At 41.4% G+C, this 27,647-nt stretch overlaps 3 protein-coding genes across 21 annotated transcripts in view; all 3 read left to right on the forward strand.

The window, feature by feature from the left end:
* Nucleotides 1-21,941, forward strand: part of LOC125896774 (zinc finger protein OZF-like) — a 52,255-nt gene extending 30,314 nt beyond the window's left edge. For 2 of the 17 annotated variants that reach the window (XM_049589725.1, XM_049589692.1), the window contains exon 2: nt 15,417-18,927. In XM_049589725.1, coding sequence (XP_049445682.1) covers nt 15,417-16,732 — 1,316 coding nt within the window. In that variant the 3' untranslated portion in view covers nt 16,733-18,927. The other 15 variants (XM_049589698.1, XM_049589765.1, XM_049589771.1 and 12 more) reach the window with 15 other exon arrangements.
* Nucleotides 21,942-22,393: 452 nt separating this feature from the next.
* Nucleotides 22,394-27,647, forward strand: part of LOC125896963 (zinc finger protein OZF-like) — a 71,601-nt gene continuing 66,347 nt past the window's right edge. Inside the window, exons 1-2 of one of the 2 annotated variants that reach the window (XM_049589964.1) lie at nt 22,399-22,898; nt 22,996-24,693. In XM_049589964.1, coding sequence (XP_049445921.1) covers nt 22,727-22,898; nt 22,996-24,383 — 1,560 coding nt within the window. In that variant the 5' untranslated portion in view covers nt 22,399-22,726 and the 3' untranslated portion in view covers nt 24,384-24,693. Of the gene's footprint in view, nt 22,899-22,995; nt 24,694-27,647 lie in introns of those variants that run through there. The other variant, XM_049589989.1, reaches the window with a different exon arrangement.
* The window catches only part of LOC125897167 (zinc finger and SCAN domain-containing protein 12-like), a 56,853-nt gene continuing 56,363 nt past the window's right edge, over nt 27,158-27,647 (forward strand). The window contains exon 1 of one of the 2 annotated variants that reach the window (XM_049590279.1): nt 27,158-27,590. In XM_049590279.1, the coding sequence (XP_049446236.1) occupies nt 27,419-27,590 (172 nt within the window). In that variant the 5' untranslated portion in view covers nt 27,158-27,418. The remainder of the gene's footprint in view (nt 27,591-27,647) is intronic. The other variant, XR_007450390.1, reaches the window with a different exon arrangement.

The raw sequence follows: 27,647 nt of genomic DNA on the forward strand, positions 1-27,647 counted from the left end.
GCAGTGGGCGTGGCTGTGGGTAATCAGGGAAGTGGCAGCACCTGAGCACATTAAGTTTTTAAAGCTCTGGCTGCTCACTGTTCTTTCTCTTCTCTTTATTTATTTATTTATTTATTTATTTGTCTCCTGTGAATTTACTGCTTCGCACTTCAGTCCAGTAGGTGACGGAAATGCGCCTGAAAGCTGCGTTGCCAACCGCCATTAAACTCGAAGAAGAAGGAGGAGGCGGCAGATGAGGAGCAGAAGAAGAAGAATAAGCTAAACAGTACCAACGTTTATTCCTATAGCTGGGGAAATTGTGGATAAAGCACATTTCTGCTGCTGTAAGAACTCGTTGATGAGCGGAAAAGAGAAAAATAGCTCACTGTCACTGCCGGAACTTCAACAGTGTGACACATCCAGCGGAAGTAAACAATGCAGGCGGTACAGCAGCGTTATCTCCAAGCATGCGTGGAATTAGCTGTAAAATGATGTTGTAGTTGTGTAGAAAAATATTTCACTTATAATCTGACAACAATGTGTTCGGTTGAGTCTTTGAGAGAGTTTGTCAGCGAGCGACTAACTGCTGCTGCTGAAGAAATATTGGGAGTTTTTCAAAGAAGCATCGTCGAGTACGAGGAAGAGATCGATCGTCAGCGCAGACTGTTGGATATGGTTTTGAAGCCTGAAATCAAGTTACACAGGACAGGTGGGTGAAAGCTAATTGAAGTAATTTACTGGCATGTGTGTATATTTGCTGTAGCATGAGATTAGTATGCTGTTGGTGTTGTTGTGTGTCCCTCCAGAGCTCCCACAGCAACATGTGTGTAAGGAGGAGGAGGTTGTCCCTGAGCAGCAGCTGTGTATTGAGGAGAGGAAGTCCAGTGTGGAGCAAGAGGAGCCAGAGGCTCCAGAGATTAAAGAGGAAGAGGAGGAAGTGTGCAGCAGTCAGGAGGGAGAGCAGCTTGTAGTGAAGCAGGAGACTGATGGCTTTATGTTGACTCCTGCTGATGAGGAAAGTGAGCAGAGTGAAGATCAGACTCTGGACTTCATTCATGATGACACTCAAAGTGCAGCAGAGAAAGAGTCTGAAGTCAGTATACCAGTTATAACCTATGTGATACTAGAACCAACCAGTGAGCACCAGCTGCTCTGTCACAACTCTGTTGTCGCTGAGAGCCAAGATGAGGAAGGAGGCAAAAATGGAGACTCAGGATCAACTAGAAACACAGAGCTTCAATTAGAGAAAAGACATCATGAAAGCGATAGTCACTATAACAATGTACCTGACTCTACCATGTCCAAGATTCACCTCAGTACTTACACAGGTGAAAATTCTTTCAAATGTGACACTTGTGGGAAAGCTTTCAAATTTAAGTCCAAATTATACAGACACCTGAGAATCCACACAGGTGAGAAGCCATATTCTTGCAAAACATGTGGAAAAGATTACCAGTACAAAAGTAGCTTGTTGGCCCACATGAGAGTCCACACAGGTGAGAAGCCATTTACCTGCAAAATATGTGGAACAGCTTTCAGACATAGTAGTCAAATGACAGTCCACATGAGAAGCCACACAGGTGAGAGGCCATTTATCTGCAAAACCTGTGGAACAGCTTTTAGACATAAAAGTAGTTTGTTGGACCACACGAGAATCCACACAGGTGAGAAGCCATTTACATGCACAACATGTGGGAAAGCTTTCAGACAGAGTAGTGAGTTGAGAGTCCACATGAGAATCCACACAGCTGAGAAGCTGTTTACATGCACAACATGTGGGAAAGCTTTCAGACTTAGTGGTCAATTGATAGTCCACATGAGAATCCACAGCGGTGACAAGCCACACCTTTGTAGTACCTGTGGGAAAAGCTTCAGTGACAAATCAGCATTGAAAGGTCATATCAGAGTCCACACAGGCGAGAAGCCATTTATGTGCACAACATGTGGGAAAGCATTTAGACAGAAAGGTTACCTGACTATCCACATGAGAACACACACAGGTGAGAAGCCATTTCCCTGTACAACATGTGGGAAAGCTTTTGGACGTAAAAGTCACCTGAAATACCACATGAGGACACACACTGGTGAGAAGTTGTAACTTTGCAAGACCTTCAAGAAATGACACTTTGATATGCTTCAATTGGAAAGGCATATAAGATGTGATACAGACAAGTGGCCTTGTGTTTGTAAAACATGTAGGAGATGAATCGGTTCTGGTTCATGGTCAAAGCACACAAGAACTCATGGAAATGAGGAGTCAAATATTTGCAGCACTTGTGGGGAAAGCTCTACTTAGTTAAAAAAAATTGAAGATGAAATGTTTCTTCAGTATTTTAATCAAGATTGTTTTTATATGATCTTTTCCTGTTTCAAAATAACAAAAATAGGAAAAAGGGCCTGAAGCAAAAGTTGGGCACCCTGCATGGTCAATACTTGGGAAGTGTCACAGCTTCCCAACACTTTCTGTAACCAGCTCAGAGTCTTTCAATTCTTGTTTGGATGATTTTCGCCCAGTCTTCCTGTTAAAGGCTTCTCGTTCTGGGAAATCCTAGGGCTGTCTTCATCCACTGCTCTCTTGAGGTCTATCCACAGATTTTTACTGATGTTTGGGTTGGGGGACTGTGAGGGCCATGGCAAAACTTATATCCTTTTCCTGCATTGTGGACATCAGTTGTTTTAGTTTTCAGAGTGCTAGGCAGCTGTTTAGAGGAGCCCATGACTGCTGATTGATGGGACAAGGTTTCAGGAGTCAGAATATTCATAAAGCGTTGAAATTTGCATCACCTGGCTTTTTCAAATGATGACTGTGAACAAGCCAGAACCCTAACAAGCTAATTAACGTCTGAGAACCTGGTAAAGGTTGTCTGAGAGCTCAAATGTCTTGTGGTGCCCAAACTTTTGCACAGTGTTCCTTTGCTTTTTGTCACTCTAAAATTGTACAAAACAAAAAAATAATACACTGATCTTTCTTAAAATGTTGATAAGCACGTGTCATCTTAAACTTCCTGCATTTTGGAGGTCAGCTCATCTTCTACTTACTTAACTATTCACAGTAAACAAAATTTTGACCAGGGGTGCCCAAACTTTTGCAAACCACTGTATGCAGTTGAGGAACTTAACTACTTGTACTCAAGTACTTCATGTACAGCATTGATTGTCCTCAAATGGCCACAATTGCATGTAAACTCTACATAGATATGAAATTTGGAACACTTCAAATAAATATAATAACATGATCACTTTTGAGGTATTCTTTGATTATTTTCTTTTAATGCTACACATATTTCTACTTTACTTCCTTCTGGAACTTTAAGAGTGAGACATATGGACTAAACAATCACTAAAACAACATTTAATTGACATGCAAGTACCATTAAGTAAAGCAGAGGTTAAAACTACCATAAATGACTGTATGCACAAAACCTGGCAGGAATATTGGGACTTCAGTGACATAGGAAGACGTCTTTACAGTATTCAAAAAATATGTAGGTGTTGGTAGATTACAGAGTGGGAGCCCAAGGGAAGAGAGGGTCATTACCTGTCTGCGGATAGGACACACAGGATTAAATGACACTCGCTATAGGATAGGGTAGCAACCTACTGGGCTATATTAAAACAAATCGCGAAAATCTGAAAGGAATTGGCGATTAACCAAACTGGGAGAATCTCGTTTAGTCTGGGAAGACAGTCTCAGAATATATAAGAGGGCCCTCCGCAATGCCAGAGCCAACTATTACTCAGCATTAATAGAAGAAAATAGAATAAGCTAAACAATACCAGCGTTTATTCCTATAGCTGGGGAAACTGTGGATAAAGCACATTTCTTTTCAGCACTGTAGCCAGGCTGACTGAGAGTCAAAGCTCTATTGAGCCTTGTATTCCCTTAGCCCTTAGCAGTAATGATTTTATGAGCTTTTTAATGACAAAATTCTAACTATTACAGGCAAAATTCATGACCTCCTGTCCTCAGATAGTACCTATCTGCCCTCAAACACAGCTGTTAGACCTAATATATATTTAGATTGCTTCTCCCCGATTTCTCTTCAACAACTGACCGCAGTGGTTTCTTCATCTAAATCAACAACGTGTCTCTTAGACCCCATCACAACTAGGCTACTTAAGGAGGTCTTTCCTTTAGTTAACACTCATATATTAGATATGATCACTATATCCTTATTAACAGGCTATGTACCACAGTCCTTTAAGGCAGCTGTAACTAAACCTATTCTAAAAGAACCCACCCTGGATCCAGAGGTGTTAGCCAACTATAGACCAATATCTAATCTTCCCTTTATGTCAAAGATCCTTGAGAAAGTAGTCGCAGAACAGCTGTGTGATTTTCTCCATGATAATAATCTATTTGAGGAATTTCAGTCAGGACTTAGAGTGCATCACAGCACTGAGACAGCTCTAGTTAAAATTACAAATGACCTTCTGATTGCTTCAGACAAAGGACTCGTCTCTGTACTTGTTTTATTAGATCTTAGTGCGGCGTTTGACACTATTGACTATCAAATTCTGCTACAGAGACTGGAACATTTAATTACACACTAGATACACACTGTAACAAATTGGAAATGGTCAGACGCACTAATAGATTGCAACAGATCTGAAGAAGACAGATTGTTTGTTTTTGTTTTGTTTTAATTCATTTTTTCACTCTGTTGTCAATTACACACAGGTACAAACACACACACACACACACACACACACACACACACACACACACAGGACCTATACAGGGGGGAGTTAATAACAGGGCTAACTGAAGAGAAACACAGTATTACAGTAGGGAATCTACTTGAAAAGACATCAGTGAAAGTGTGTAAGCTTCCATTTAATTATTTAAGAGTAACAGGAATAATGGAGTGAATTTAGGTTTTTTTTTGTCTCCTGTGAATTTACTGCTTCACACTCCAGTCCAGGAGGTGGCGGAAATGCGCCTGAAAGCTGCGTCATTAAACTCGAGGAAGAAGAAGGAGGAGGCGCAGAAGATGAAGAACAAGCTAAACAACAATACCAGCGTTTGCTCCGATAGGAGGGAAAATTGTGGACAAAGCGTCTTTGTGCTGCTGTAAGAACCCGTTGATGAGCGGAAAGGGAAAAATGCGCATTGTGACTGACGGAACTTTAACAGTGTGACACATTCAGCGGCAAACAATGCAGACGTTAGCTCCATGAATGTATGGGATTAGCTGTGAAATGGTAGTGTAGTTGTTGTGTAGAAAAGTATTTCACTTATAATTAGACAACAATGTGTTCAGTCGAGTCTTTGAGAGAGTTTGTCAACGAGCGACTAACTGCTGCTGCTGAAGAAATATTGGGAGTTTTTCAAAGAAGCATCGTCGAGTACGAGGAAGAGATCGATCGTCAGCGCAGACTGTTGGATATGGTTTGGAAACCCGAAATACAGTCACACAGGACAGGTGGGTGAAAGTTAATTAGTACCAATTTACTCGCATGTCAGCTTTTTCTTCTCTACCATGAGATTAGTATGCTGTTGGTGTTGTTGTGTGTCCCTCCAGAGCTCCCACAGCAACATGTGTGTAAGGAGGAGGAGGTTGTCCCTGAGCAGCAGCTGTGTATTGAGGAGAGGAAGTCCAGTGTGGAGCAAGAGGAGCCAGAGGCTCCAGAGATTAAAGAGGAAGAGGAGGAAGTGTGCAGCAGTCAGGAGGGAGAGCAGCTTGTAGTGAAGCAGGAGACTGATGGCTTTATGTTGAGTCCTGCTGATGAGGAAAGTGAGCAGAGTGAAGATCAGACTCTGGACTTCAATTTTGATGACACTCAAAGTGCAGCAGAGAAAGAGTCTGAAGTCAACATACCATTTGTAAACTATGTGATACCAACCACCAGTGACCACCAGCTGCTCTCTCACAGCTCTCATATAGAGAGCCAATATCGGGAAGGAGGACATCATGAAAAGGATGGTCTCAGTAACAATGATAACAACTCTGCCATGTCAAAGATTCACCTCAGCACTTACACAGGTGAAAAATCTTTCAAATGTGACACTTGTGGAAAAGCTTTTCAGTACAAGTATAACCTAAATACACACTTGAGAAGCCACACAGGTGAGAAGCCGTTTACCTGCAACACATGTGGAACAGCTTTCAGATACAATAGTAGCTTGTTCGCCCACATGAGAATCCACACAGGTGAGAAGCCATTTCCTTGCACAACATGTGGGAAAGCTTTCAGATATAAATGTCACCTAGAAAACCACATGAGAATCCACACAGGCGAGAAGCCGTTTACCTGCAAAACATGTGGAAAAGCTTTCAGACAGAGTAGTGAGTTGAGTGTTCACATGAGAACACACACTGGGGAGAAGCCGTACCTTTGCAATACCTGTGGGAAAAGATTCAGTGACATATCAGCAATAAAAAGTCATGTCAGAATCCACACAGGGGAGAAGCCATATACATGCGCAACATGTGGGAGAGCTTTCGGACAGAAAAGTCACCTGAATGTCCACATGAGAACACACACTGGTGAGAAGTCATAACTTTGCAAGACCTGCAAGAAATGACACTTCGATGTGTCTCAATTGGAAAGGTATATAAGACCTCATACAGACAAGTGGCCTTGTGTTTATAAAACATGTTGGAGATGAATCAGTTCTGGTTCATGGTCAAAGCACACAAGAACTCATGGAAGTGAAGAGTCACATGTTTGCAGCACTTGTGGGTAAAGTTCTACTTAAATCCCACTAAGTTTTTTTTAAATCTCTGTTGCACCCTGAGTGCATAATTTCTCAGTAGTGTAGATGCTGTGGTCCAAACTTTGTGTGGTAAAAATCTAAATCAAAAAAGTTGTTGTCATATTAGCAAGAAATCCACTGTAGTGGACATTTCATTCCAGCTCACGGCTGTTTCAGCAGCAACACAAGACAACAAATAATTATAAAGCTTTTTATTGTGACGATTTAAGAATACCAGATTCACCCTGAAGTCTAAAGCTGTTAGATGTTTCTGTTCATCAAGGCTGCAGATGGGTGTGACTGACATTAAAAGTAAAAGTAGTAATAATGAAGAATGGTTCTTTTCTGAGTGTTAAGTTATAACATGTAAGAGGTGCTTAATGTTGCAGCTCAACTGCTGGAGGTCAAGATAAAGTATAATTTGATACTGTTTGATCAGAGGAGCTGCTTCATATTGAATCAATGTGTAAGCAGTGGAGGAACCAAACTAATGTTACTTAAGTGCTTATTGTGCGATTGATTGTCACAGATAGCCATGATTGCATGCAAATTCTTCATATATGTGAAGTCTTGAACACTTCAAATAAACATAAAAATATAATCAATTTTGAGGTTTTCTTTGATTACTTTACCTTTATGCTGCACATATTTCTGTTTACAGGAAAAAGGACTTTTCAGGCCACTAGATATACTTGACAGCTAAAGTTACTTTCTGCTGATTAGAAACTTAACATACAAAAACTAATAGTGGGGTTATTACATTTGATGCCTTGTTGAACTATCCATCAGTGTGTGAACCAGGCAAAATATGAAATAGCCTCAGTAACACTACAGGGCCATTGCATATATGAGTTCTTTCAAGTTTCATACTTTAAATTACATTTTTTTGGTAGTAAATTTCTACATTTTCTAAGGTTGTGAAAGCCTGTGATATTTTTCTTCTTCTTTTTATTCTTCTTCAGACCCCTGCAAGTATGTTTTGTTTTGTTAAAATGATTGTGAAATACCTCAAAAAGACATCAGTAAAATATGGTTATCAGACAAAAATTACAATTTCTCTTTGACATGAAGTAGGAGAGCTGTACAAGCACACTGACAGCGGAAAGAGTTTTTCCCACAAATCATCATTTTAAACTTGTGACATTAAATTGACCTAGACCTTTCTGGATATCTGTTCATTGTTAAAGGGAAATTTCGGTTTATTTCAACCTGTCTCCTATCGTCCTAAATTTGTTTCAAGTGACTAGTGACATCAAAATAACAGTTAGCATGTTAGCTGTTAGCCTAGATACAGCCGGGGCGCATAGTAGCGTTAGACCTGTTAAAACGTAAGTGAACGGGCAACCTTCAAGTGCAAAGTTAGTCCACTAAACAAGCTTTTTTTCCACAAAGACCGCCTCATATCGTTAGGATAAATGTCAGAGAACATATAGAAAATGACATGTAAACATGTTGTCTTACCTTACCGGTGTGGTGCCATGTTTGTTTACCATTTACCTCTGCTTTCCAAAGCGCGGCCGAAATATCGTGAGAACAAGCAGCGATCTCATACCATGCCTGAAATTTCGTGAGAACAAGCAGCAACAGCTGGAAGGCAGAACCGAACAGTAGCCTGAAAAGTTCATTCATTTATTTTATGAAAGATTTTTAGAATAATGGCTGACTTTTTGCCAGACTTCGACTTTGTGGAGGAGGAATTTGATTTTGCAGAGTTTGATGGCCGCCCTTATTTATTTGAGCCAGAATACACTGACAAAGAGCTTCATGAAATTGAAGAACGGAGGAGGAGGAGAGAGAGAGAGAGAGAGAAAGAGAGGCGCAACAGCTAGAAGACGAGAGAGGAGGAATGGCTGCTGCAAGGCTGCGTAGCTCTGGAGATCGGTGGTGTACCTGTGAATGCTGTGCCCCAGTGCCCACAGAAGAGGAATGCCTCTGTTGCAAGGAATGGGACCGGTTGCAGCCTTATTTTCAAGGTCTGGATGTGACCGAGGACGAGACACCTCCACCTGGAGTAGTATCCAGCTGGGCTTTATCTAGAGCTCGCCAGATATATTTCGGCCGCGCTTTGGAAAGCAGAGCTAAATGGTAAACAAACATGGCACCACACCGGTAAGGTAAGACAACACGTTTCCATGTTGTTTTCTATATGTTCTCTGACATTTATCCTAACGATATGAGGCGGTCTTTGTGGAAAAAAAGCTTGTTTAGTGGACTAACTTTAGGGTGACCATATTTTGATTTCCAAAAAAGAGGACACTCGGCTGGCCACGACATAGCCTACTTAAATGATACTCGCAGTTTACTCAAAGATGCCTTATCATTTTAATATATTTAAAATTTATATGTATGGATAGAAAATTCAGTTATATTACAAAATAATATCTCTCAAAGACAGAAATTCAGATAGGCCCCTATAGATAGCGGACACATATACACACACTAGAGTGTGGCAATCCGAGCCCAATGCTATAAATTGTATTTGGGCTCAGGTCAGATTCGGGCAGCTTTCAGTGAAAATGTAGTGTAAAAATAAATAAAATTCTATTGTCTGTCCTGTTTATTGCTTGGGCACTGTTATTTACGTGACAACACCTGAACACAACACACACAGACACACATTGGCTGTTTGTTTCTACCTCTCCCCTCTCTGGAAGTCTCGGACCTCCAGCCGCCCGCCTCCACCTTGATTAAACGCTGAAAATAAAATAAACAAGGGAGACAGGTTTTTCCTATTTTATCTTATTTTGTTATATTTCTCCCTCTCCTCCCGCTCCCGTTTCAAACACAGAGGTCTCCCTCTCCGCAGCTGAGCACCCACGGCGCACGCCCGGCCTGTTAAATAGCCTGTAACCACTGTGTGACACAAACTCAGTGCTTTGGTCATTAAATAATGTCGGGCTCAGTTCGGGTTCGGACAGAAATATGCGGCCCGTGCCGCACTCTAACACACACACACACACACACAAACACACGGAAAACCAGACATTATCATCAGTTCATAAAAAACCCCCAGACGCCCCAGACGGGACGTGAAAAGCGGACATGTCCGGGCAAAAGAGGACGTTTGGTCAGCCTAACTAACTTTGCACTTGAAGGTTGCCCGTTCACTTACGTTTTAACAGGTCTGACGCTACTATGTGTCCCGGCTGTATCTAGGCTAACGGCTAACATGCTAACTATTATTTTTATGTCACTAGTCACTTGAAACAAATTTAGGACGATAGGAGACGGGTTGAAATAAACCTAAATTTCCCTTTAACTGTGGGGAGAAAGATTGTGGACAAAGCATATTTCTGCTGCTGTAAGAATCCGTTGATGAGCGGAAAGAAAAAAAAAATGCTCACTGTCACTGACGGAACTTTAACAGTGTGACACATCCAGCGGAAGTAAACAATGCAGGCGCTACAGCAGCGTTAGCTCTATGAAAGTATGGAATTAGTTGTTAATGATGGTGTAGTTGTCGTGTAGACAAATGTTTCACTTGTAATTAGACAACAATGTGTTCAGTTGAGTCTTTGAGAGAGTTTGTCAACGAGTAACTAACTGCTGCTGCTGAAGAAATAATCATCACTTAAAATGTTACTCTAAGAATACCTAGACTTTTCTGGTTATGTATTCATTGTTTATTGTGGGGAGAGAAAATGTGGATAAAGCATCTTTCTGCTGCTGTAAGAATCTGTTGATGAGCGGAAAGAGAAAAATAGCTCATTATCACTGCCGGAACTTTAACAATGTGACACATCAAGCGGAAGTAAACAGTGTAGGCGCTACAGCAGCGTTAGCTCTATGGATGTATGGAAATAGCTGGGAGATGATGGTGTAGTTGTTGAGTAGAAAAATATTTAACTTATAATTAGACAACAATGTGTTCAGTTGAGTCTTTGAGAGAGTTTGTCAACGAGCGACTAACTGCTGCTGCTGAAGAAATATTGGGAGTTTTTCAAAGAAGCATCGTCGAGTACGAGGAAGAGATCGATCGTCAGCGCAGACTGTTGGATATGGTTTTGAAGCCTGAAATCAAGTTACACAGGACAGGTGGGTGAAAGCTAATTGAAGTAATTTACTGGCATGTGTGTATATTTGCTGTAGCATGAGATTAGTATGCTGTTGGTGTTGTTGTGTGTCCCTCCAGAGCTCCCACAGCAACATGTGTGTAAGGAGGAGGAGGTTGTCCCTGAGCAGCAGCTGTGTATTGAGGAGAGGAAGTCCAGTGTGGAGCAAGAGGAGCCAGAGGCTCCAGAGATTAAAGAGGAAGAGGAGGAAGTGTGCAGCAGTCAGGAGGGAGAGCAGCTTGTAGTGAAGCAGGAGACTGATGGCTTTATGTTGACTCCTGATGAGGAAAGTGAGCAGAGTGAAGATCAGACTCTGGACTTCATTCATGATGACACTCAAAGTGCAGCAGAGAAAGAGTCTGTCATCAGCGTACCTTTTATAACCTATGTGATACCAACCAGTGACCACCAGCTGCTCTCTGACAACTCTCGTGTTGTTGAGAGCCAAGATGAGGAAGGAGGACATCATGAAAACGATACTCTCAGTAACAATGATAACAACTCTACCATGTCAAAGATTCACCTCAGAACTCACACAGGTGAAAAATCTTTCAAATGTGACACTTGTGGAAAAGCTTTTCGGTATAAGTCAGACTTAAATGTACACTTGAGAGTCCACACAGGTGAGAAGCCATTTACATGCAACACATGTGGGAAAGCTTTCAGACATAATAGTGGGTTAACAGTCCACATGAGAACCCACAGCGGTGAGAAGCCATTTAGATGCAAAACATGTGGGAAAGCTTTCAGATATTGTAGTAGCTTGCTGACCCATATGAGAATCCACACAGGTGAGAAGCCGTTTAGATGCACAACATGTGGGAAAGCTTTCAGACAGAGTAGTGAGGTTAGAGTCCACATGAGAATCCACACAGGGGAGAAGCCGTACCTTTGCAGTCCATGTGGGAAAAGATTCAGTGACAACTCAGCATTGAAAAGTCATATGAGAATCCACTCGGAAGAGAAGCCATTTAGATGCACAACATGTGGGAAAGCTTTCAGACATAATAGTAGCTTGTTGGCCCACATGAGAATCCACACAGGTCAGAAGTCGTTTCCTTGCACAACATGTGGGAAAGCTTTCAGACATAATAGTAGCTTGTTGGCCCACATGAGAATCCACACAGGTGAGAAGTCGTTTCCTTGCACAACATGTGGGAAAGCTTTCAGATATAATAGTGCTTTGACAGTCCACATGAGAATCCACTCAAGCGAGACGCTATTTGCTTGCACAACATGTGGGAAAGCTTTTGGACAGAAAATGCACCTGAATGTCCACATGAGAAAACACACTGGTGAGAAGTCATAACTGTGTAAGACCTTCAAGAAATGATACTTTCATGTGTCTCAGTCGGAAAGGCATATAAGACCTCATACAGACAAGTGGCCTTGTGTTTGTAAAACATGTTGGAGATCAGTTCTGGTTCATGGTCAAAACACACAAGAACTCATGGAAGTGAGGAGTCACATGTTTGCAGCACTTGTGGGTAAAGTTCAACTGAAGTCACACCTGAGGATCAGTAAACACAGGAGAAACCATCGAACTAAAACTCCTGTGGGGACGTGTTCGCTAATTGAACAAAGTAAAATTCATCATTGAGAGGAGACAACAATATGTTGAGGAAGTACATTTTAAAAACGTCATCATCTAACACTCATATCATGTTTTTACTCACATTTCCACTGACCACAGTACTTCTTTGAAACAGTCAATCATCTTTTTTTTTTTTGTTTAAGTCTCTGTTGCACCATGAGTGCAGAATTCCTCAGTAGTGTAGATGCTGTTGTCCAAACCTTTGCTGTTGGAGTCAAATCCAAAAATTTGCTGTCATGGTAGCTAGAAATCCACCATAACGGACATTTCATTCCAGCTCACAACTGTTTCAGCAGGAACACAAGACAACAAATAATTATAATAACACAGCTTTTTATGGTGGCGATTTAAGAATACCAGATCGAAGTCTAAAGCTGTTACTGGTTTCTGTTCATCAAGGCTGCAGGTGGGTGTGACTCACATTGAAAGTAAAAGTAGTAATCGTGAAGAATGGTTCTTTTCTGAGTGTTAATTTATCATATGTGAGAGGTGTTTTAATGTTGCAGCTCATCAGCTGGAGGTCAAGATAAAGTATAATTTGATACTGTTTGATCAGTGATGATGCTTCATATTGAACAAGCATGTATGCAGTGGAGTAATCCAACTACATGTACTCAAGTACTGTATTTATGTACAGCATTGATTGTCCTCAGATGGCCACAATTGCATGTCAATTCTACATAGATATGAAATCTGGAACACTTCAAATAAATATAAAAACATTTTCACTTTTGAGGTTTTCTTTGATTTCTTTTCTTTAATGCTACACATATTTCTACTTTGCAGGAAAATGGACTTTTCTGGCCCATAGATTTACTTGACAGCTTAAGTTACCTACTGCTGATTACAATTTTTATGAACAACAACAACTAATAGTGAGGTTATTGAATATGATGCCTTGTTAAACTATCCATCAGTGTATGAACCAGGTAAAATTTGAAGTATCTCCACCTCAATTAGTTGCTACAAAATAGCCTCAGTAACACTGACAGGACCATTGTGTATATGTATTTTCATGTTCCTGACTTTAAATTCCCTTTGGTGGAAGTGACTTTCTACATTTTTGTTATGTTTTTTAAAGCCTGGAGTATTTTTATGTCTGCACTGTCTTCTTCATACCCCTGCAAGTATGTTTTTGGTTAAAATGATTGTGAAATACCTCAAAAAGGCACCAGTAAAATGTGGTTATTCAGAGAAAACTACCTCCCATATGACCCAAGCTAAAGGACAATGGAACACGAGCGCAGTCTGCATTTGTGGCAAGGTCTGCAAGAACCCAAGAGGTCTGAAAATCCACCAGGCCAAGATGGCCTGCCTGAGGAGGGAACAAGTGAAGCGACGCTCAGGAACGGCAGCTGACGCATCAGACTTTGTTGCGCCAGCTGCAGAACCTGGTCAGACAGAGGAGGAGCCAGGTCCGGAGGCCCCCCACAGTGCCTGGAACCTCCAAGCAACACCAGTCCCCCCGTCAAGCAGGAAATCGGAACACTGCTGGGTGAAGTGGCCTGCCAACAGCTGTGTTGCGCCATTAAATCAACCTAAACCTTTCTGGATATCTGTTCATTGTTCACTGTGGGGAGAGAGATTGTGGATAATGCATATTTTTGCTACCGTAAGAATCTGTTGATGATTAGAAATAAATAAAATAACTCACTTTCACTGCCGGAACTTTAACAATGTATAAGGAAGGAGGAATCCTAAAAAGATGACGGAGTATTAATTATGTAGAAAAATATCTCACTTATAATTTAAAGGGATAGTGCACCCAGAAATGAAAATTCAGCCATTTTCTACTCACCCATATGCTGATGGAGGCTCAGGTGAAGTTTTAAAGTCGTCACAACACTTGCGGAGATCCAAGGGGAGAGGGGGTAACAACACAACTCAATATAATGGAGGCTTAAGGTGCCCCAGATTCAAACGTCCAAAAACACATAATTGAAACCAAGAAATATCTCCATACTGCTCATCCGTAGTGATCCAAGTGTCCTGAAGCCCCGACATAAAAAGTTGTTTGGAAAACGTCATTTGAACCCTGTTTTTAGCCTCATTGTAGCCTGTAGCTCTAACTGCCTCTCTGTGCACTGTGCTCACGTGTGCGCCCTTGCGCGAAACCGTGAGACATGGCCACCGCATTCATGTGTGATCACATGCTTTCGCTGGTCTTGTGCGCAAGCGTGCACATATGAACGCGGTGCACAGAGAGGCAGTTAGAGCTACAGGCTACAATGAGGCTAAAAACAGAGTTCAAATGAATTCAATTATGTGTTTTTGGACGTTTGAATCTGGGGCGCCATAAGTCTCCATTAGGTGGAGTTGTGTTGCTACCCCCTTTCCCCTTGGATTTCCGCAATGAATGTGAGGACTCTAAAACTTCACCTGAGCCTCCATTGGCATATGGGTGAGTAGATAATGGGTGAATTTTCATTTTTGGGTGCACTATCCCTTTAACAAAAACGTCTTCAGTTGAGTCTTTGAGAGAGTTTGTCAACGAGTAACTAACTGCTGCTGCTGAAGAAATAATCATCACTTAAAACGTTACTCTAAGAATACCTAGACTTTTCTGGTTATGTATTCATTGTTCATTGTGGGGAGAGAAATTGTGGATAAAGCATCTTTCTGCTGCTGTAAGAATCTGTTGATGAGCGGAAAGTAAAAAATAGCTGATTATCACTGCCGGAACTTTAACAATGTGACACATCAAGCGGAAGTAAACAATGCAGGCGCCACAGCAGCGTTAGCTCTATGGATGTATGGAAATAGCTGGGAGATGATGGTGTAGTTGTTGAGTAGAAAAATATTTAACTTATAATTAGACAACAATGTGTTCAGTTGAGTCTTTGAGAGAGTTTGTCAACGAGCGACTAACTGCTGCTGCTGAAGAAATATTGGGAGTTTTTCAAAGAAGCATCGTCGAGTACGAGGAAGAGATCGATCGTCAGCGCAGACTGTTGGATATGGTTTTGAAGCCTGAAATCAAGTTACACAGGACAGGTGGGTGAAAGCTAATTGAAGTAATTTACTGGCATGTGTGTATATTTGCTGTAGCATGAGATTAGTATGCTGTTGGTGTTGTTGTGTGTCCCTCCAGAGCTCCCACAGCAACATGTGTGTAAGGAGGAGGAGGTTGTCCCTGAGCAGCAGCTCTGTATTGAGGAGAGGAAGTCCAGTGTGGAGCAAGAGGAGCCAGAGGCTCCAGAGATTAAAGAGGAAGAGGAGGAAGTGTGCAGCAGTCAGGAGGGAGAGCAGCTTGTGGTGAAGCAGGAGACTGATGGCTTTATGTTGAGTCCTGCTGATGAGGAAAGTGAGCAGAGTGAAGATCAGACTCTGGACTTCATTCACGATGACACTCAAAGTGCAGCAGAGAAAGAGTCTGTCATCAACATACCATTTATAACCTATGTGATACCAACCAGTGACCACCAGCTGCTCTCCCACAACTCTTATGTTGTTGAGAGCCAAGATGAGGAAGGAAGACATCTTGAAAAGGATGGTCTCAGTAACAATGATAACAACTCTGCCATGTCAAAGATTCACCTCAGCACTTATACAGGTGAAAAATCTTTCAAATGTGACACTTGTGGAAAAGCTTTTCAGTACAAGTCAAACTTAAATATACACATGAGAATCCACTCGGGTGAGAAGCCATTTAAATGCAAAACATGTGGAACAGCTTTCAGACATAATAGTAGCTTGTTGGCCCACAAAAGAATCCACACAGGTGAGAAGCCGTTTAGATGCAAAACATGTGGAAAAGCTTTCAGATATAATAGTCCTTTGACAATCCACATGAGAATCCACACAGGTGAGAAGCCATTTACATGCAAAACATGTGGGAAAGCTTTCAGACAGAGTAGTGAGTTGACAGTCCACATGAGAACCCACAGTGGTGAGAAGCTGCACCTTTGTAGTACATGTGGGAAAAGATTCAGTGACAACTCAGCATTGAAAAGTCATATGAGAATCCACTCAGGCGAGACGCCATATACTTGCACAACATGTGGGAGAGCTTTCGGACAGAAAGGTCACCTAAAATGCCACATGAGAATCCACACAGGTGAGAAGCCATTTACTTGTACAACATGTGGGAAAGCTTTTGGATATAAATGTCACTTAGACACCCACATGAGAATCCACACAGGTGAGAAGCCGTTTACATGCAAAACATGTGGGAAAGCATTCAGACATAATAGTCATTTGACAGCCCACATGAGAATCCACACAGGTGAGAAGCCATTTACATGCAAAACATGTGGGAAAGCTTTCAGACAGAGCAGTGAGTTAAGGGCCCACATGAGAATTCACACAGGTGAAAAGCCGTTTACATGCACAAGATGTGAGAAAGCTTTTGGACAGAAAAGTCACCTGAATGTCCACATGAGAACACACACTGGTGAGAAGTCATAACTTTAAGACCTGCAAGAAATGTGTCTCAATTGGAAAGGTATATAAGACGTCATGCAGACAAGTGGCCTTGTGTTTGTAAAACATGTAGGAGATGAATCAGTTCTGGTTCATGGTCAAAGCACACAAGAACTCATGGAAGTGAGGAGTCACATGTTTGCAGCACTTGTGGATAAAGTTCAACTGAAGTCACACCGGAGGATCAATAAACAGGAAAAACCATCGAACTAAAGCTCCTGTGGGGACGTGTTCGCTAAGTGAACGAAGTAAAATTCACCATTGAGAGGAGACAACAATATGTTGAAGTACATTTTGTTAAAAACTTCATCATCTAACATTCATACCATGTTTTTACTCACATTTCCACCGACCACAGTACTTCTTTGAAACAGTCTAATTTTTTTAAGTCTCTGTTGCACCATGAGTGCATAATTCCTCAGTAGTGTAGATGCTGTGGTCCAAATTTGGTGTGTCAATAGTCAAATCCAAAAAGTTGTTGTCATATTAGCAAGAAATCCACCATAACAGACATTTCATTCCAGCTCACGGCTGTTTCAGCAGCAATAAAAAAAACTCTTGACAAAAAACCTTTCTCCTATCATCACTGTGATATTCTAACACGCCATAATCTACTGAGTTTTGACAATCTCATTACTTTCAAATGTGCATGTTGTGTGTATTAGATCTTGAACGGACTTGCACCCCCACCCTTGAGTCAGTTTTTTAAATGTAAATCCACCAACAGTACCAACACTAGAGCAACTACAAGAGGAGACTGTGAAATCCCATTTCGGCGCACTTCCTTCTCTCAGACTGCTCTATCAGTCAGAGGCAGCAAAATCTGGAACAGCCTGCCAACCTCCATGAGAGACTGCTCTACCTTTCTAATTTTTAAAAGGCTTTTGAAAGACTGGCTCAAGGCAAATCAGACCTGTAATCACTGTTAACTGACTGTATATAGCCCCCCATGTCACTGCACATGACCCCCCCTGGACATGTGCAGTGACATGGGTAAATCTGCACCTCATGATAAACACCACAGCACTTTACAAATGTACCACTTCTTCTCAATCCATCTTAGCACACTCCAACAAGAAATCCTGTTCTGGTCTCTGCATTGTTGCACCTTCATTCCATCTATCCACCTTTGACAGCTCATTTCTCCCATTCCCATCCCACTCAAATTCAACTTAAACTTAACCTTCACAGTGAAAACTGTTGTGAGCACTGCAGCACTTTATTACCTTACTAATTATATTCATATGATACATTATGTCAATGATCATCTGTATTATATTGCACTGTATGTAGTGGTTTTGTTGTGTTTCTCACTCCATCTTAGCACAACTCCAACAAGAAATCCTGTTTCTGGTCCTTGCATTGCTGCACCTCCATCCCATTTATCCACCCCTGACAATTTCATCTCTCCCAATTTAACTTATTGTAATTTAATTAAATTTAGACTTTTACTGTGACTACTTTTATGGGCACTACAGCATTGTTTCATCTATTCACTATCCATAGCCTCTCGATCAACTATTTTGCACTGTATCACATTGCACTCTACGTATTGGTTTTTCGTTGTGAATTATTGTGTATCTGTTTGTTATTTGTTTTACATATTATGACTTATGTGTTCCTGTTTTTGTTTGCTATTTTTTGTTTTATATATATATTATGACGTCTATGTTCCTGTTTTTGTGTTTTTTAATGGCCTGAGGTCTTTTTAACATCATGTCGGAGGACTACAGTTGAAAATTAGCCTTTGGCTAACACTGGCACATTTACAGCAATGTTCATTACTGTGCACTGTCCTCTAAATAAATAAATGAAATGAACACAAGACAACAAATAATTATAATTATAAAGCTTTTTACAGTGACTATTTAAGAATACCAGATTCACCCTGAAGTCTAAAGCTGTTAGTGGTTTCTGTTCATCAAGGCTGCAGATGGGTGTGACTGACATTAAAAGAATAAAATAGTAATAATAAAGAATTTTTTTCCCCAGAGTGTTAAGTTATAACATGTAAGATGTGTCTTAATGTTGCAGCTCATCAGCTGGAGGTCAAGATAAAGTATAATTTGATACTGTTTGATCAGAGGAGCTGCTTCATTTTGAATAAATATGTAAGCAGTGGAGGAACCAAACTAATGGTACTTAAGTGCTTAATGTGCAACATTGATTGTCCCCAGATGGCCATGATTGCATGCAAGTTCTTCATAGATGTGAAGTCTTGAACACTTCAAATAAATCTAAGAACATGATCAAGTTTGATGTGATAACTTTTGATTACTTTTCTTTTATGCTTCACAGGAAATTTGTCTTTTAAGGCCACTAGATTTACATGACAGCTAAAGTGACTTTGCTGATTGTAATCTTGACATACAAAAACTAGTGGTGAGGTTATTTAACAATGCCTTGTTAAACTATCCATCCATAAGTGAACTTGATAAAACTTGATTGGCTCCACCTCAACCAGCTGCCGCAAAATTTGCCTTAGTAACACTGACAGGGGCCATTTTGTATTAGTAGTATTTATTTTGGTAATAATTTTGTACATTTCCTAACATTTGAAAAGCCTGGGGTGTTTTTATTTCCACACTGCCTTCTTCATACCCCTGCAAATATGTTTTCTTTAATTTATAAAATGTTAAGAAAATAAGTCAAAACGACATCAGTAAAATGTGGTTGTTCAGGGAACATAACCTTATTTTCTCGAGAAATGATGTAAGAGTCACAAGGAAGGCACTCTTTGCTTTCTTAAATGACACATGGTTAATGGGAAGAATCAAGGCAATAAGATAAATTGATATGATGTTACACACTTTTGTACAGTAGGTGGCGGTATACACCTTAAAGTCGGTCCGCCAATAAAACGAGAGAAGAAGACGGAAGTAACTATACCAACGCTAGCTCCGTTAGCTCCGTGGATGTAAGGAATTATCTAGGAAATGATGGTGTAGTTGTCACGGTGAAATGTATTTCAATGTAATTTGACAAAAATGTATTAAGTAAGAAAAGTAAGAACCCGTCGACGAGCAGCTCACTTTCATTGCCGGAACTTCACAATTGTGACACATCCACCGGAAGTAAGAACAATAACAGCTCCAGCTGAGTTATCTCTGTGGATGTGTGGACTTATCTGGGAGATGAAGGTGTAGTTGTCGTGTGGATAAATATCCCACTTGTAATTAGATAACAATGTGTTCAGTTGAGTCTTTGAGAGAGTTTGTCAACGAGCGACTAACTGCTGCTGCTGAAGAAATATTGGGAGTTTTTATAAGAACCATCGTCGTGTACGAGGAAGAGATCGATCGTCAGCGCAGACTGTTGGATAACGTTTGGAAACCTGGAAAAAAGTTACACAGGACAGGTGGGTAAAGTTTAGTTAGGACATATTTACTGTCATGTCTGTATTTTCTTCTCTACCATGACATTAGTATGCTGTTGGTGGTGTGTGTCCCTCCAGAGCTCCCACAGCAACATGTGTGTAAGGAGGAGGAGGTTGTCCCTGAGCAGCAGCTCTGTATTGAGGAGAGGAAGTCCAGTGTGGAGCAAGAGGAGCCAGAGGCTCCAGAAACTAAAGAGGAAGAGGAGGAAGTGTGCAGCAGTCAGGAGGGAGAGCAGCTTGTAGTGAAGCAGGAGACTGATGGCTTTATGTTGAGTCCTGCTGATGAGGAAAGTGAGCAGAGTGAAGATCAGACTCTGGACTTCATTCATGACGACACTCAAAGTGCAGCAGAGAAAGAGTCTGTATTTAAAATGCCAGTTATAAGCTCTGTGATATCAGAAGCAACCAGTGAGCACCAGCTGCTCTGTCATGTAGCTGAGAGGCAAGATCAGACAGGACGACACCATGACAACAACAGTCACAGTAACAATGTATACAACTTTACCATGTCAGGGATTCACCTCAAAACTCAAGCAGGTAAAAAATCTTTCAAATGTGACACTTGTGGAAAAGCTTTTCCGTATCAGTCCAACTTAAATATACACCTGAAAATCCACACAGGTGAGAAGCCGTTTACATGCACAACATGTGGGAAAGCTTTCAGACGGAATTGTGAGTTGAAAGTCCACATGAGAGTCCACAGTGGTGAGAAGCTGCACCTTTGCAACACCTGTGGGAAAAGATTCAGTGACAAATCAGCATTGAAAGGTCATATTAGAATCCACACAGGTGAGATGCCATTTATATGCACAACATGTGGGAAAGCTTTCAGACTTAAGAGTAACTTGTTCATCCACATGAGACACCACACAGATGAGAGGCCATTTACATGCAAAACATGCGGGAAAGCTTTCATACAGAAACGTCACCTGACAGACCACATGAGAATCCACACAGGTGAGAAGCCATTTACTTGTACAACATGTGGGAAAGCTTTTGGACGTAAAAGTCACCTGACAGGCCACATGAGAATCCACAGTGGTGAGACGTCATAACTTTGCAAGACCTGCAAGAAATGACACTTCAGTGTGTCTCAAGTAAAAAGACATATAAGACCTCATGCAGACAAGTGGCCTTGTGTTTGTAAAACATGTTGGAGATCGTTTGGTCCTGGCTCATGGACTGAACACACAAAAACTCACAAAAGTGAGGAGTCACATAGATGCAGCACTTTTTGGAAAAACACCTGAGGATCAGTAAACACGGGAGAAACCACTGAGCTAAAACTCCTGTGGGGACGTGTTTGCTAACTGAAGTAAAATTCACCACTGAGAGGAGACAACAATATGTTGAGGAAGTACATTTTTATTAAAAATATTGTCATCTAACACTCATGTTTTTACTCATTTTTCTGCTGACAACTGTGTCTTTGAAACAGTCTTCCATTCTTCTTAAAGTGTTTGAGTTATAAGTATACCAGATTCAACATGAAGTCTAAAGCTGTTAGCAAGTTCTGTTCATCAAGGCTGCAGATGGGTGTGGCTGTCATCAAAAGCAAAAGTAGTAACAGCGAAGAATGGTTATTTTTATAGTGTTAACTTATAACATGCAAGAGGTGTTTCAGTGTTGCAGCTCAACTGCTGGAGGTCAAGTTAAAGTGTAATTAGATACTGTTTGATCAGAGGAGCTGCTTCATATTGAACAAGCATGTATGCAGTGGAGTAATCTAACTACATGTACTCAAATACTGTATATATGCACAACATTGATTGTCTTTAGATTTCTAAAGCTGCATGTCAATTCTTCATAGATATGAAATCTGGAACACTTCAAATAAATATAAAAACATAATCAGTTTTGAGGTATTCTTTGGTTTCTTTCCTTTAATGCTGCACATATTTCTACTTTGTAGGAAAATGGACTTTTCAGGCCCATAGATTTACTTGACAGCTTAAGTTACTTACTGCTATTTACAATCTCAACATACAAAAACTAATAGCGAGGTTATTACAATCGATGCCTTGTTGAACTATCCATCAGTGTGTGAACCACATAAAATATAGCTCCACCTTAATGAGCTGCTACAAAATTTGCCTCAGTAACACTTGTAGGGCCATTTTGTACGAGTGCATCTATGTTTCAAACTAAAGCTCTAGAAGCAGGGCGGGAGTGGGATTTGATGGGTACAGAGAACAGAGGGAGAGGTAGAGGAGATGAGAATCACCAGGAAGGTGCTTTTTACTCTGAAATGTCACAGGCTTGATGGGAAGATTCAACGACATAAGGTACATAGATATGATGTTATACACTCTTCTACAGTGGGTGGCGGTATGCACCTTTAAGTTGTTTGCGATCCGCCAATAAACAGAGAAGAAGAAATAGAAGAAGAAAAGTAAGAACCCGCAGATGAGCGGTGATAAACCATATTTGTCTATGAGATAAACAGCTCACTTTAACTGCCGGAAATTCACAGTTGTGACATCCACCGGAAGTAAGAACAATAACAGCGCGAACTGCGTTATCTCTGCCGATGTGTGGATTTATCTCGGAGATGAAAGTGTCGTTTTCGTGTGGATGAATATCTGACTTGTATTTAGACAACAATGTGTTCAGTTGAGTCTTTGAGAGAGTTTGTCAACGAGCGACTAACTGCTGCTGCTGAAGAAATATTGGGAGCTTTTCAAAGAAGCATCGTCGAGTACGAGGAAGAGATCGATCGTCAGCGCAGACTGTTGGATATGGTTTTGAAGCCTGAAATCAAGTTACACAGGACAGGTGGGTGAAAGCTAATTGAAGTAATTTACTGGCATGTGTGTATATTTGCTGTAGCATGAGATTAGTATGCTGTTGGTGTTGTTGTGTGTCCCTCCAGAGCTCCCACAGCAACATGTGTGTAAGGAGGAGGAGGTTGTCCCTGAGCAGCAGCTCTGTATTGAGGAGAGGAAGTCCAGTGTGGAGCAAGAGGAGCCAGAGGCTCCAGAGATTAAAGAGGAAGAGGAGGAAGTGTGCAGCAGTCAGGAGGGAGAGCAGCTTGTAGTGAAGCAGGAGACTGATGGCTTTATGTTGAGTCCTGCTGATGAGGAAAGTGAGCAGAGTGAAGATCAGACTCTGGACTTCATTCATGACGACACTCAAAGTGCAGCAGAGAAAGAGTCTGTATTTAAAATGCCAGTTATAAGCTCTGTGATATCAGAAGCAACCAGTGAGCACCAGCTGCTCTGTCACAACTCTCATGTAGCTGAGAGCCAAGACGAGGAAGGAGGACATCATGACAACAACAGTCACAGTAACAATGATAACAACTCTACCATGTCAAAGATTCACCTCAGGTCTTTCACATGTGACACATGTGGAAAAGCTTTTCGGTATCAGTCAAACTTAAATATACACTTGAGAATCCACACAGGTGAGAAGCCCTTTACATGCAAAACATGTGGAACAGCTTTCAGACATAATAGTAGCTTGTTGGCCCACATGAGAATCCACACAGGCGAGAAACCATTTACATGCCAGACATGTGGGAAAGCTTTCAGACACAATAGTCATTTGACAGCCCACATGAGAAGCCACACAGGTGAGAAGCCATTTACATGCAAAACATGTGGGAGAGCTTTCAGACGGAGTAGTGAGTTGAGAGTCCACATGAGAATTCACACAGACGAGAGGCTGTTTACATGCACAACATGTGGGAAAACTTTCAGACAGAATTTTCAATTGATGGTCCACATGAGAATCCACACAGATGAGAAGCCGTTTTCATGCAAAACATGTGGAACAGCTTTCAGACATAGTGGTCAGTTGACTATCCACATGAGAATCCACACAGGTGAGAAGCCGTTTACCTGCAAAACATGTGGAACAGCTTTCAGACATAAAAGCAGCTTGTTGGACCACATGAGAATCCACACAGGTGAGAAGCCATTTACATGCACAACATGTGGGAAAGCTTTCAGACAGAGTAGTGAGGTTAGAGTCCACATGAGAATCCACACAGGTGAGAAGTCATATATATGCACAACATGTGGGAAAGCTTTCAGACAGAGTTGTAAGTTGATAGTCCACATGAGGATGCACAGCAGTGAGAAGCTGCACGCTTGCAGTACCTGTGGGAAAAGATTCCGTGACAAATCAGCATTGAAAGGTCATATGAGAGTCCACACAGGTGAGAAGCCATTTATGTGCACAACATGTGGGAAAGCTTTCAGACAAAAAGGTCACCTGAATGTCCACATGAGAATCCACACAGGTGAGAAGGTGTAACTTTGCAAGACTTGCAAGAAATGACACTGTGATGTGTTTCTAGCGCAACGCATATTATATCTCATACAGACAAGTGTCCTTGTCTTTGTGAAACATGCAGGAGTTCTGGTTCTTGGCACACAAGAACTCACAGAAGTGAGGAGTTGCATAATTGCAGCACTTGAAAAGCAACTGAGGATCAAAGTGAACAAACGTGGAGGAATCAAATTACCTGTACTTAAGTACTATATTTACAACATTGATTGTCCTCAGATGGCCATGATTGCTTGTCAATGGTACATAGATATGAAGTCTGGAATGCTTAAAATAAATCTAAAAACATGATCAAGTTTGAGGTATTCTGTCATTACTTTCCTTTAATGCTACACATATTTCTACTTCACATGAAAATTGTCTTTTTGGCCACTAGATTTACTTGACAGCTAAAGATACTGCTGACTGGAATTTTTAAATTCAATATTAATAGTAACAATGATACATTTTATTTCATAGAGCGCTTTTAATGGTACATAGACACTTTACGTCCATTTAAAATGATGATGAAATAGAGTACAGTAAAATACGCACAGTGTCATTCACATTAAAAAACAATTCGAAAAGATGAGATTTGATGACTGACTTGAACTGGGACAGGTCAGTGACGTCTTGAATGTGTTTGGGGAGAGAGTTCCAGACGGTGGGGGCAGCTATGGAGGAGGCTCTGTCGCCCCAGGTCCGGTGCTTGATCCTGACTGATGGAGTCAGGAGGTTGATATCAGAGTAGCAGAGGCTGCGGGAAAGAGTATGGCGGTGGAGCAGGTCAGTGAGGTAGTTAGGGGCCTGGATATGGAGGGCTTTATGAGTGAGGAGAAGGACTTTGAATTGGGTGTGTTGTGGGACAGGGAGCCAGTGGAGGTTCTGGGGGACAGGGGTGATGTGATTGCAGGAGCAGGAATGGGTAAGCAGACGGGCAGCAGAGTTCTGGATGTATTAGAGTTTATTTAGGACTTTGGATGGTGTACCATAAAGAACGCTGTAACAGTCATCCATTCTGGATGTGATGGAAGCATAGATTGGAGTTTAAGCAGCAGAGGGGGAGAGTGATGGGCTGAGATAAGCTATGTTTCTTAGGTGGAAGAAGGCAGTGCTGGTGATTTGATTGACATGTTTTTCGAAAGGGAGATTGTTGTCAAAAATAACTCTGAGGTTGCGGATGCATGGGGCTGAATACAGAGTGAGTTATCAATGGTGGGGCAGAAGTTGTGAGTGGTTTTGACGAGGGGTTTTGGACTGATGATAATCATGTCAGATTTTTTACAGTTTAAAGTAGCTGGCTTGCATCCAGGACTTTATGTCATTGAGGCAGGTGGTCAGAGGGGAGTGAGTTCCAGTGGCGATGGCTGTCATCGGCGTAGCAATGGAAGTTGAAGCCATGGCTGTGAATGGTGTTACCAAGGGGGAGCATGTAGAGGATGAATAGGAGAGGCCCAAGCACCTAACCCTGAGGGACGCCTTGGGATAGAGGAGCAAGGGAGGAAGTGCAGTTGTTAATATTGATAAACAGATGTTGATTTGTGAGGTATGACCAGGAGAGGGCAGTACCGGTGATGCTGAGGGAGGACTGGAGGCGGGAGAGGGAGAGGAGAATTGCGAGATTGATGGTGTCAAAGGCTGCTGTTAGCTCAAGAAGGATGAGGATAGAGAGGTGGCCAGAGTCTGAGGTGTGAAGGTGGTTGTTAATGACTTTGAAGAGGGCGATTTCTGTGCTACGCTGTGAGCGGAAGCCGGATTGAAATGGTACAAACAGGTCGTTGGAGGAGAGGTGGGCAACAGCATGTTCCGGTATTTTTTTTGTATTGTATTTATTTGGAATGGGATTGAGAGCACAGGTGGAGTTTTTCATTCCAGCCATCAACTTGGCCAGCTCCATTGGGGAGATGGGGGAGAACTGGGCCAGAGGTTGAGGCTGAGTTCAGGTATACCAGGGGGCTGAGTGTGTGAATGAGAGTTTTAATTTTGAGAGGAGCTAGCTGGGCAAGACAGGAGGAGAGTATGCCATTATAGTAGTTGACAAGGTCAAAGGGATTATTAGACAGTGGGGGAGGAGAGGCAGACACTACATCGGCAAGATTTAAAAATCATATTGAGGTTGTTAAATACGATGTGGTTATCGATATGTTTTGTACATTTACTAACATTTTGAAAGCATGGACAGAGTAAGAGAGCTGTACAACCACACTGACAGTGGAAAGAATTTTTGTTCAAATCATCATTTAATACAGGTGATATTACGTCTACCTGGACCTTTCTGGATATCTGTTTATTGTTCACTGTGGGGAGAGAAATTGAGGATAAACCATATATTTGCTACTGTAAGAACCTGCTGATGAGCAGAAAGAAAATAAAACCTCACTTTCATTGCTGGAACACAGTGAGACATGTTCAGCGGAAGTAAACAATAAAAAGGTAGGAGGAAGACCAGAAAGGAAGGGTATATCCCAAAACATAAAAATCAGTCATAAAAAAGACATACAAAGAAACTGTGGGAACTGTTGAGTTAAAGAAAATGGTAAATATATTTTACTGCATTGCACTATGGATGAGGAGGAAAGGGAAAGACTGATTGATAAAGTCCTAGAGGCAAGGTGGGGGTGGAATTTGATGTGGTTACAGGGAACAGAGAGAGAAATAGAGGAGGTAGGACCAGGAAGGCACTTTTTTACTTTCTGAAATGCCACAGGGTTAATGAGAAGAATTAAAGATATAAGGTGCATTCATATGATGTTGCACACTTTTGTATAAACTCTAGGTGAAGGTATGCACCTTACAGTTGTTTGCGATCCGCCAATAAACTTAGAGAAAAAGAAGTAAGAACCCGTTAATGTGCGGAAGGAAAAAAATACTCACTTTCACTGCCGGAACTTTAATGCTGTGACACATCCACCGGAAGTAAACAAAACAAGCGCTAGCAGCGTTAGCTCCACAGATGTGTGGATTTAGCGGCGGGATGATGGTGTAGTCTTCGATAATAAAGGGTTAGATGTAATTAGGCAACAATGTGTTCAGTTGAATCTTTGAGAGAGTTTGTCAACGAGCGACTAACTGCTGCTGCTGAAGAAATATTGGGAGTTTTTCAAAGAACCATCGTCAAGTACGAGGAAGAGATCGATCGTCAGCGCAGACTGTTGGATATCGTTTGGAAGCCTGAAATCAAGTTACACAGGACAGGTGTGTAGGAAAAATAAATACTAATTCACTCGCATGTCAGTAGGCCTATTTTGCTCT

The sequence above is a fragment of the Epinephelus fuscoguttatus genome, linkage group LG1 (genome assembly GCF_011397635.1).
Source record: "Epinephelus fuscoguttatus linkage group LG1, E.fuscoguttatus.final_Chr_v1".
Lineage (NCBI taxonomy): Eukaryota > Metazoa > Chordata > Actinopteri > Perciformes > Serranidae > Epinephelus > Epinephelus fuscoguttatus.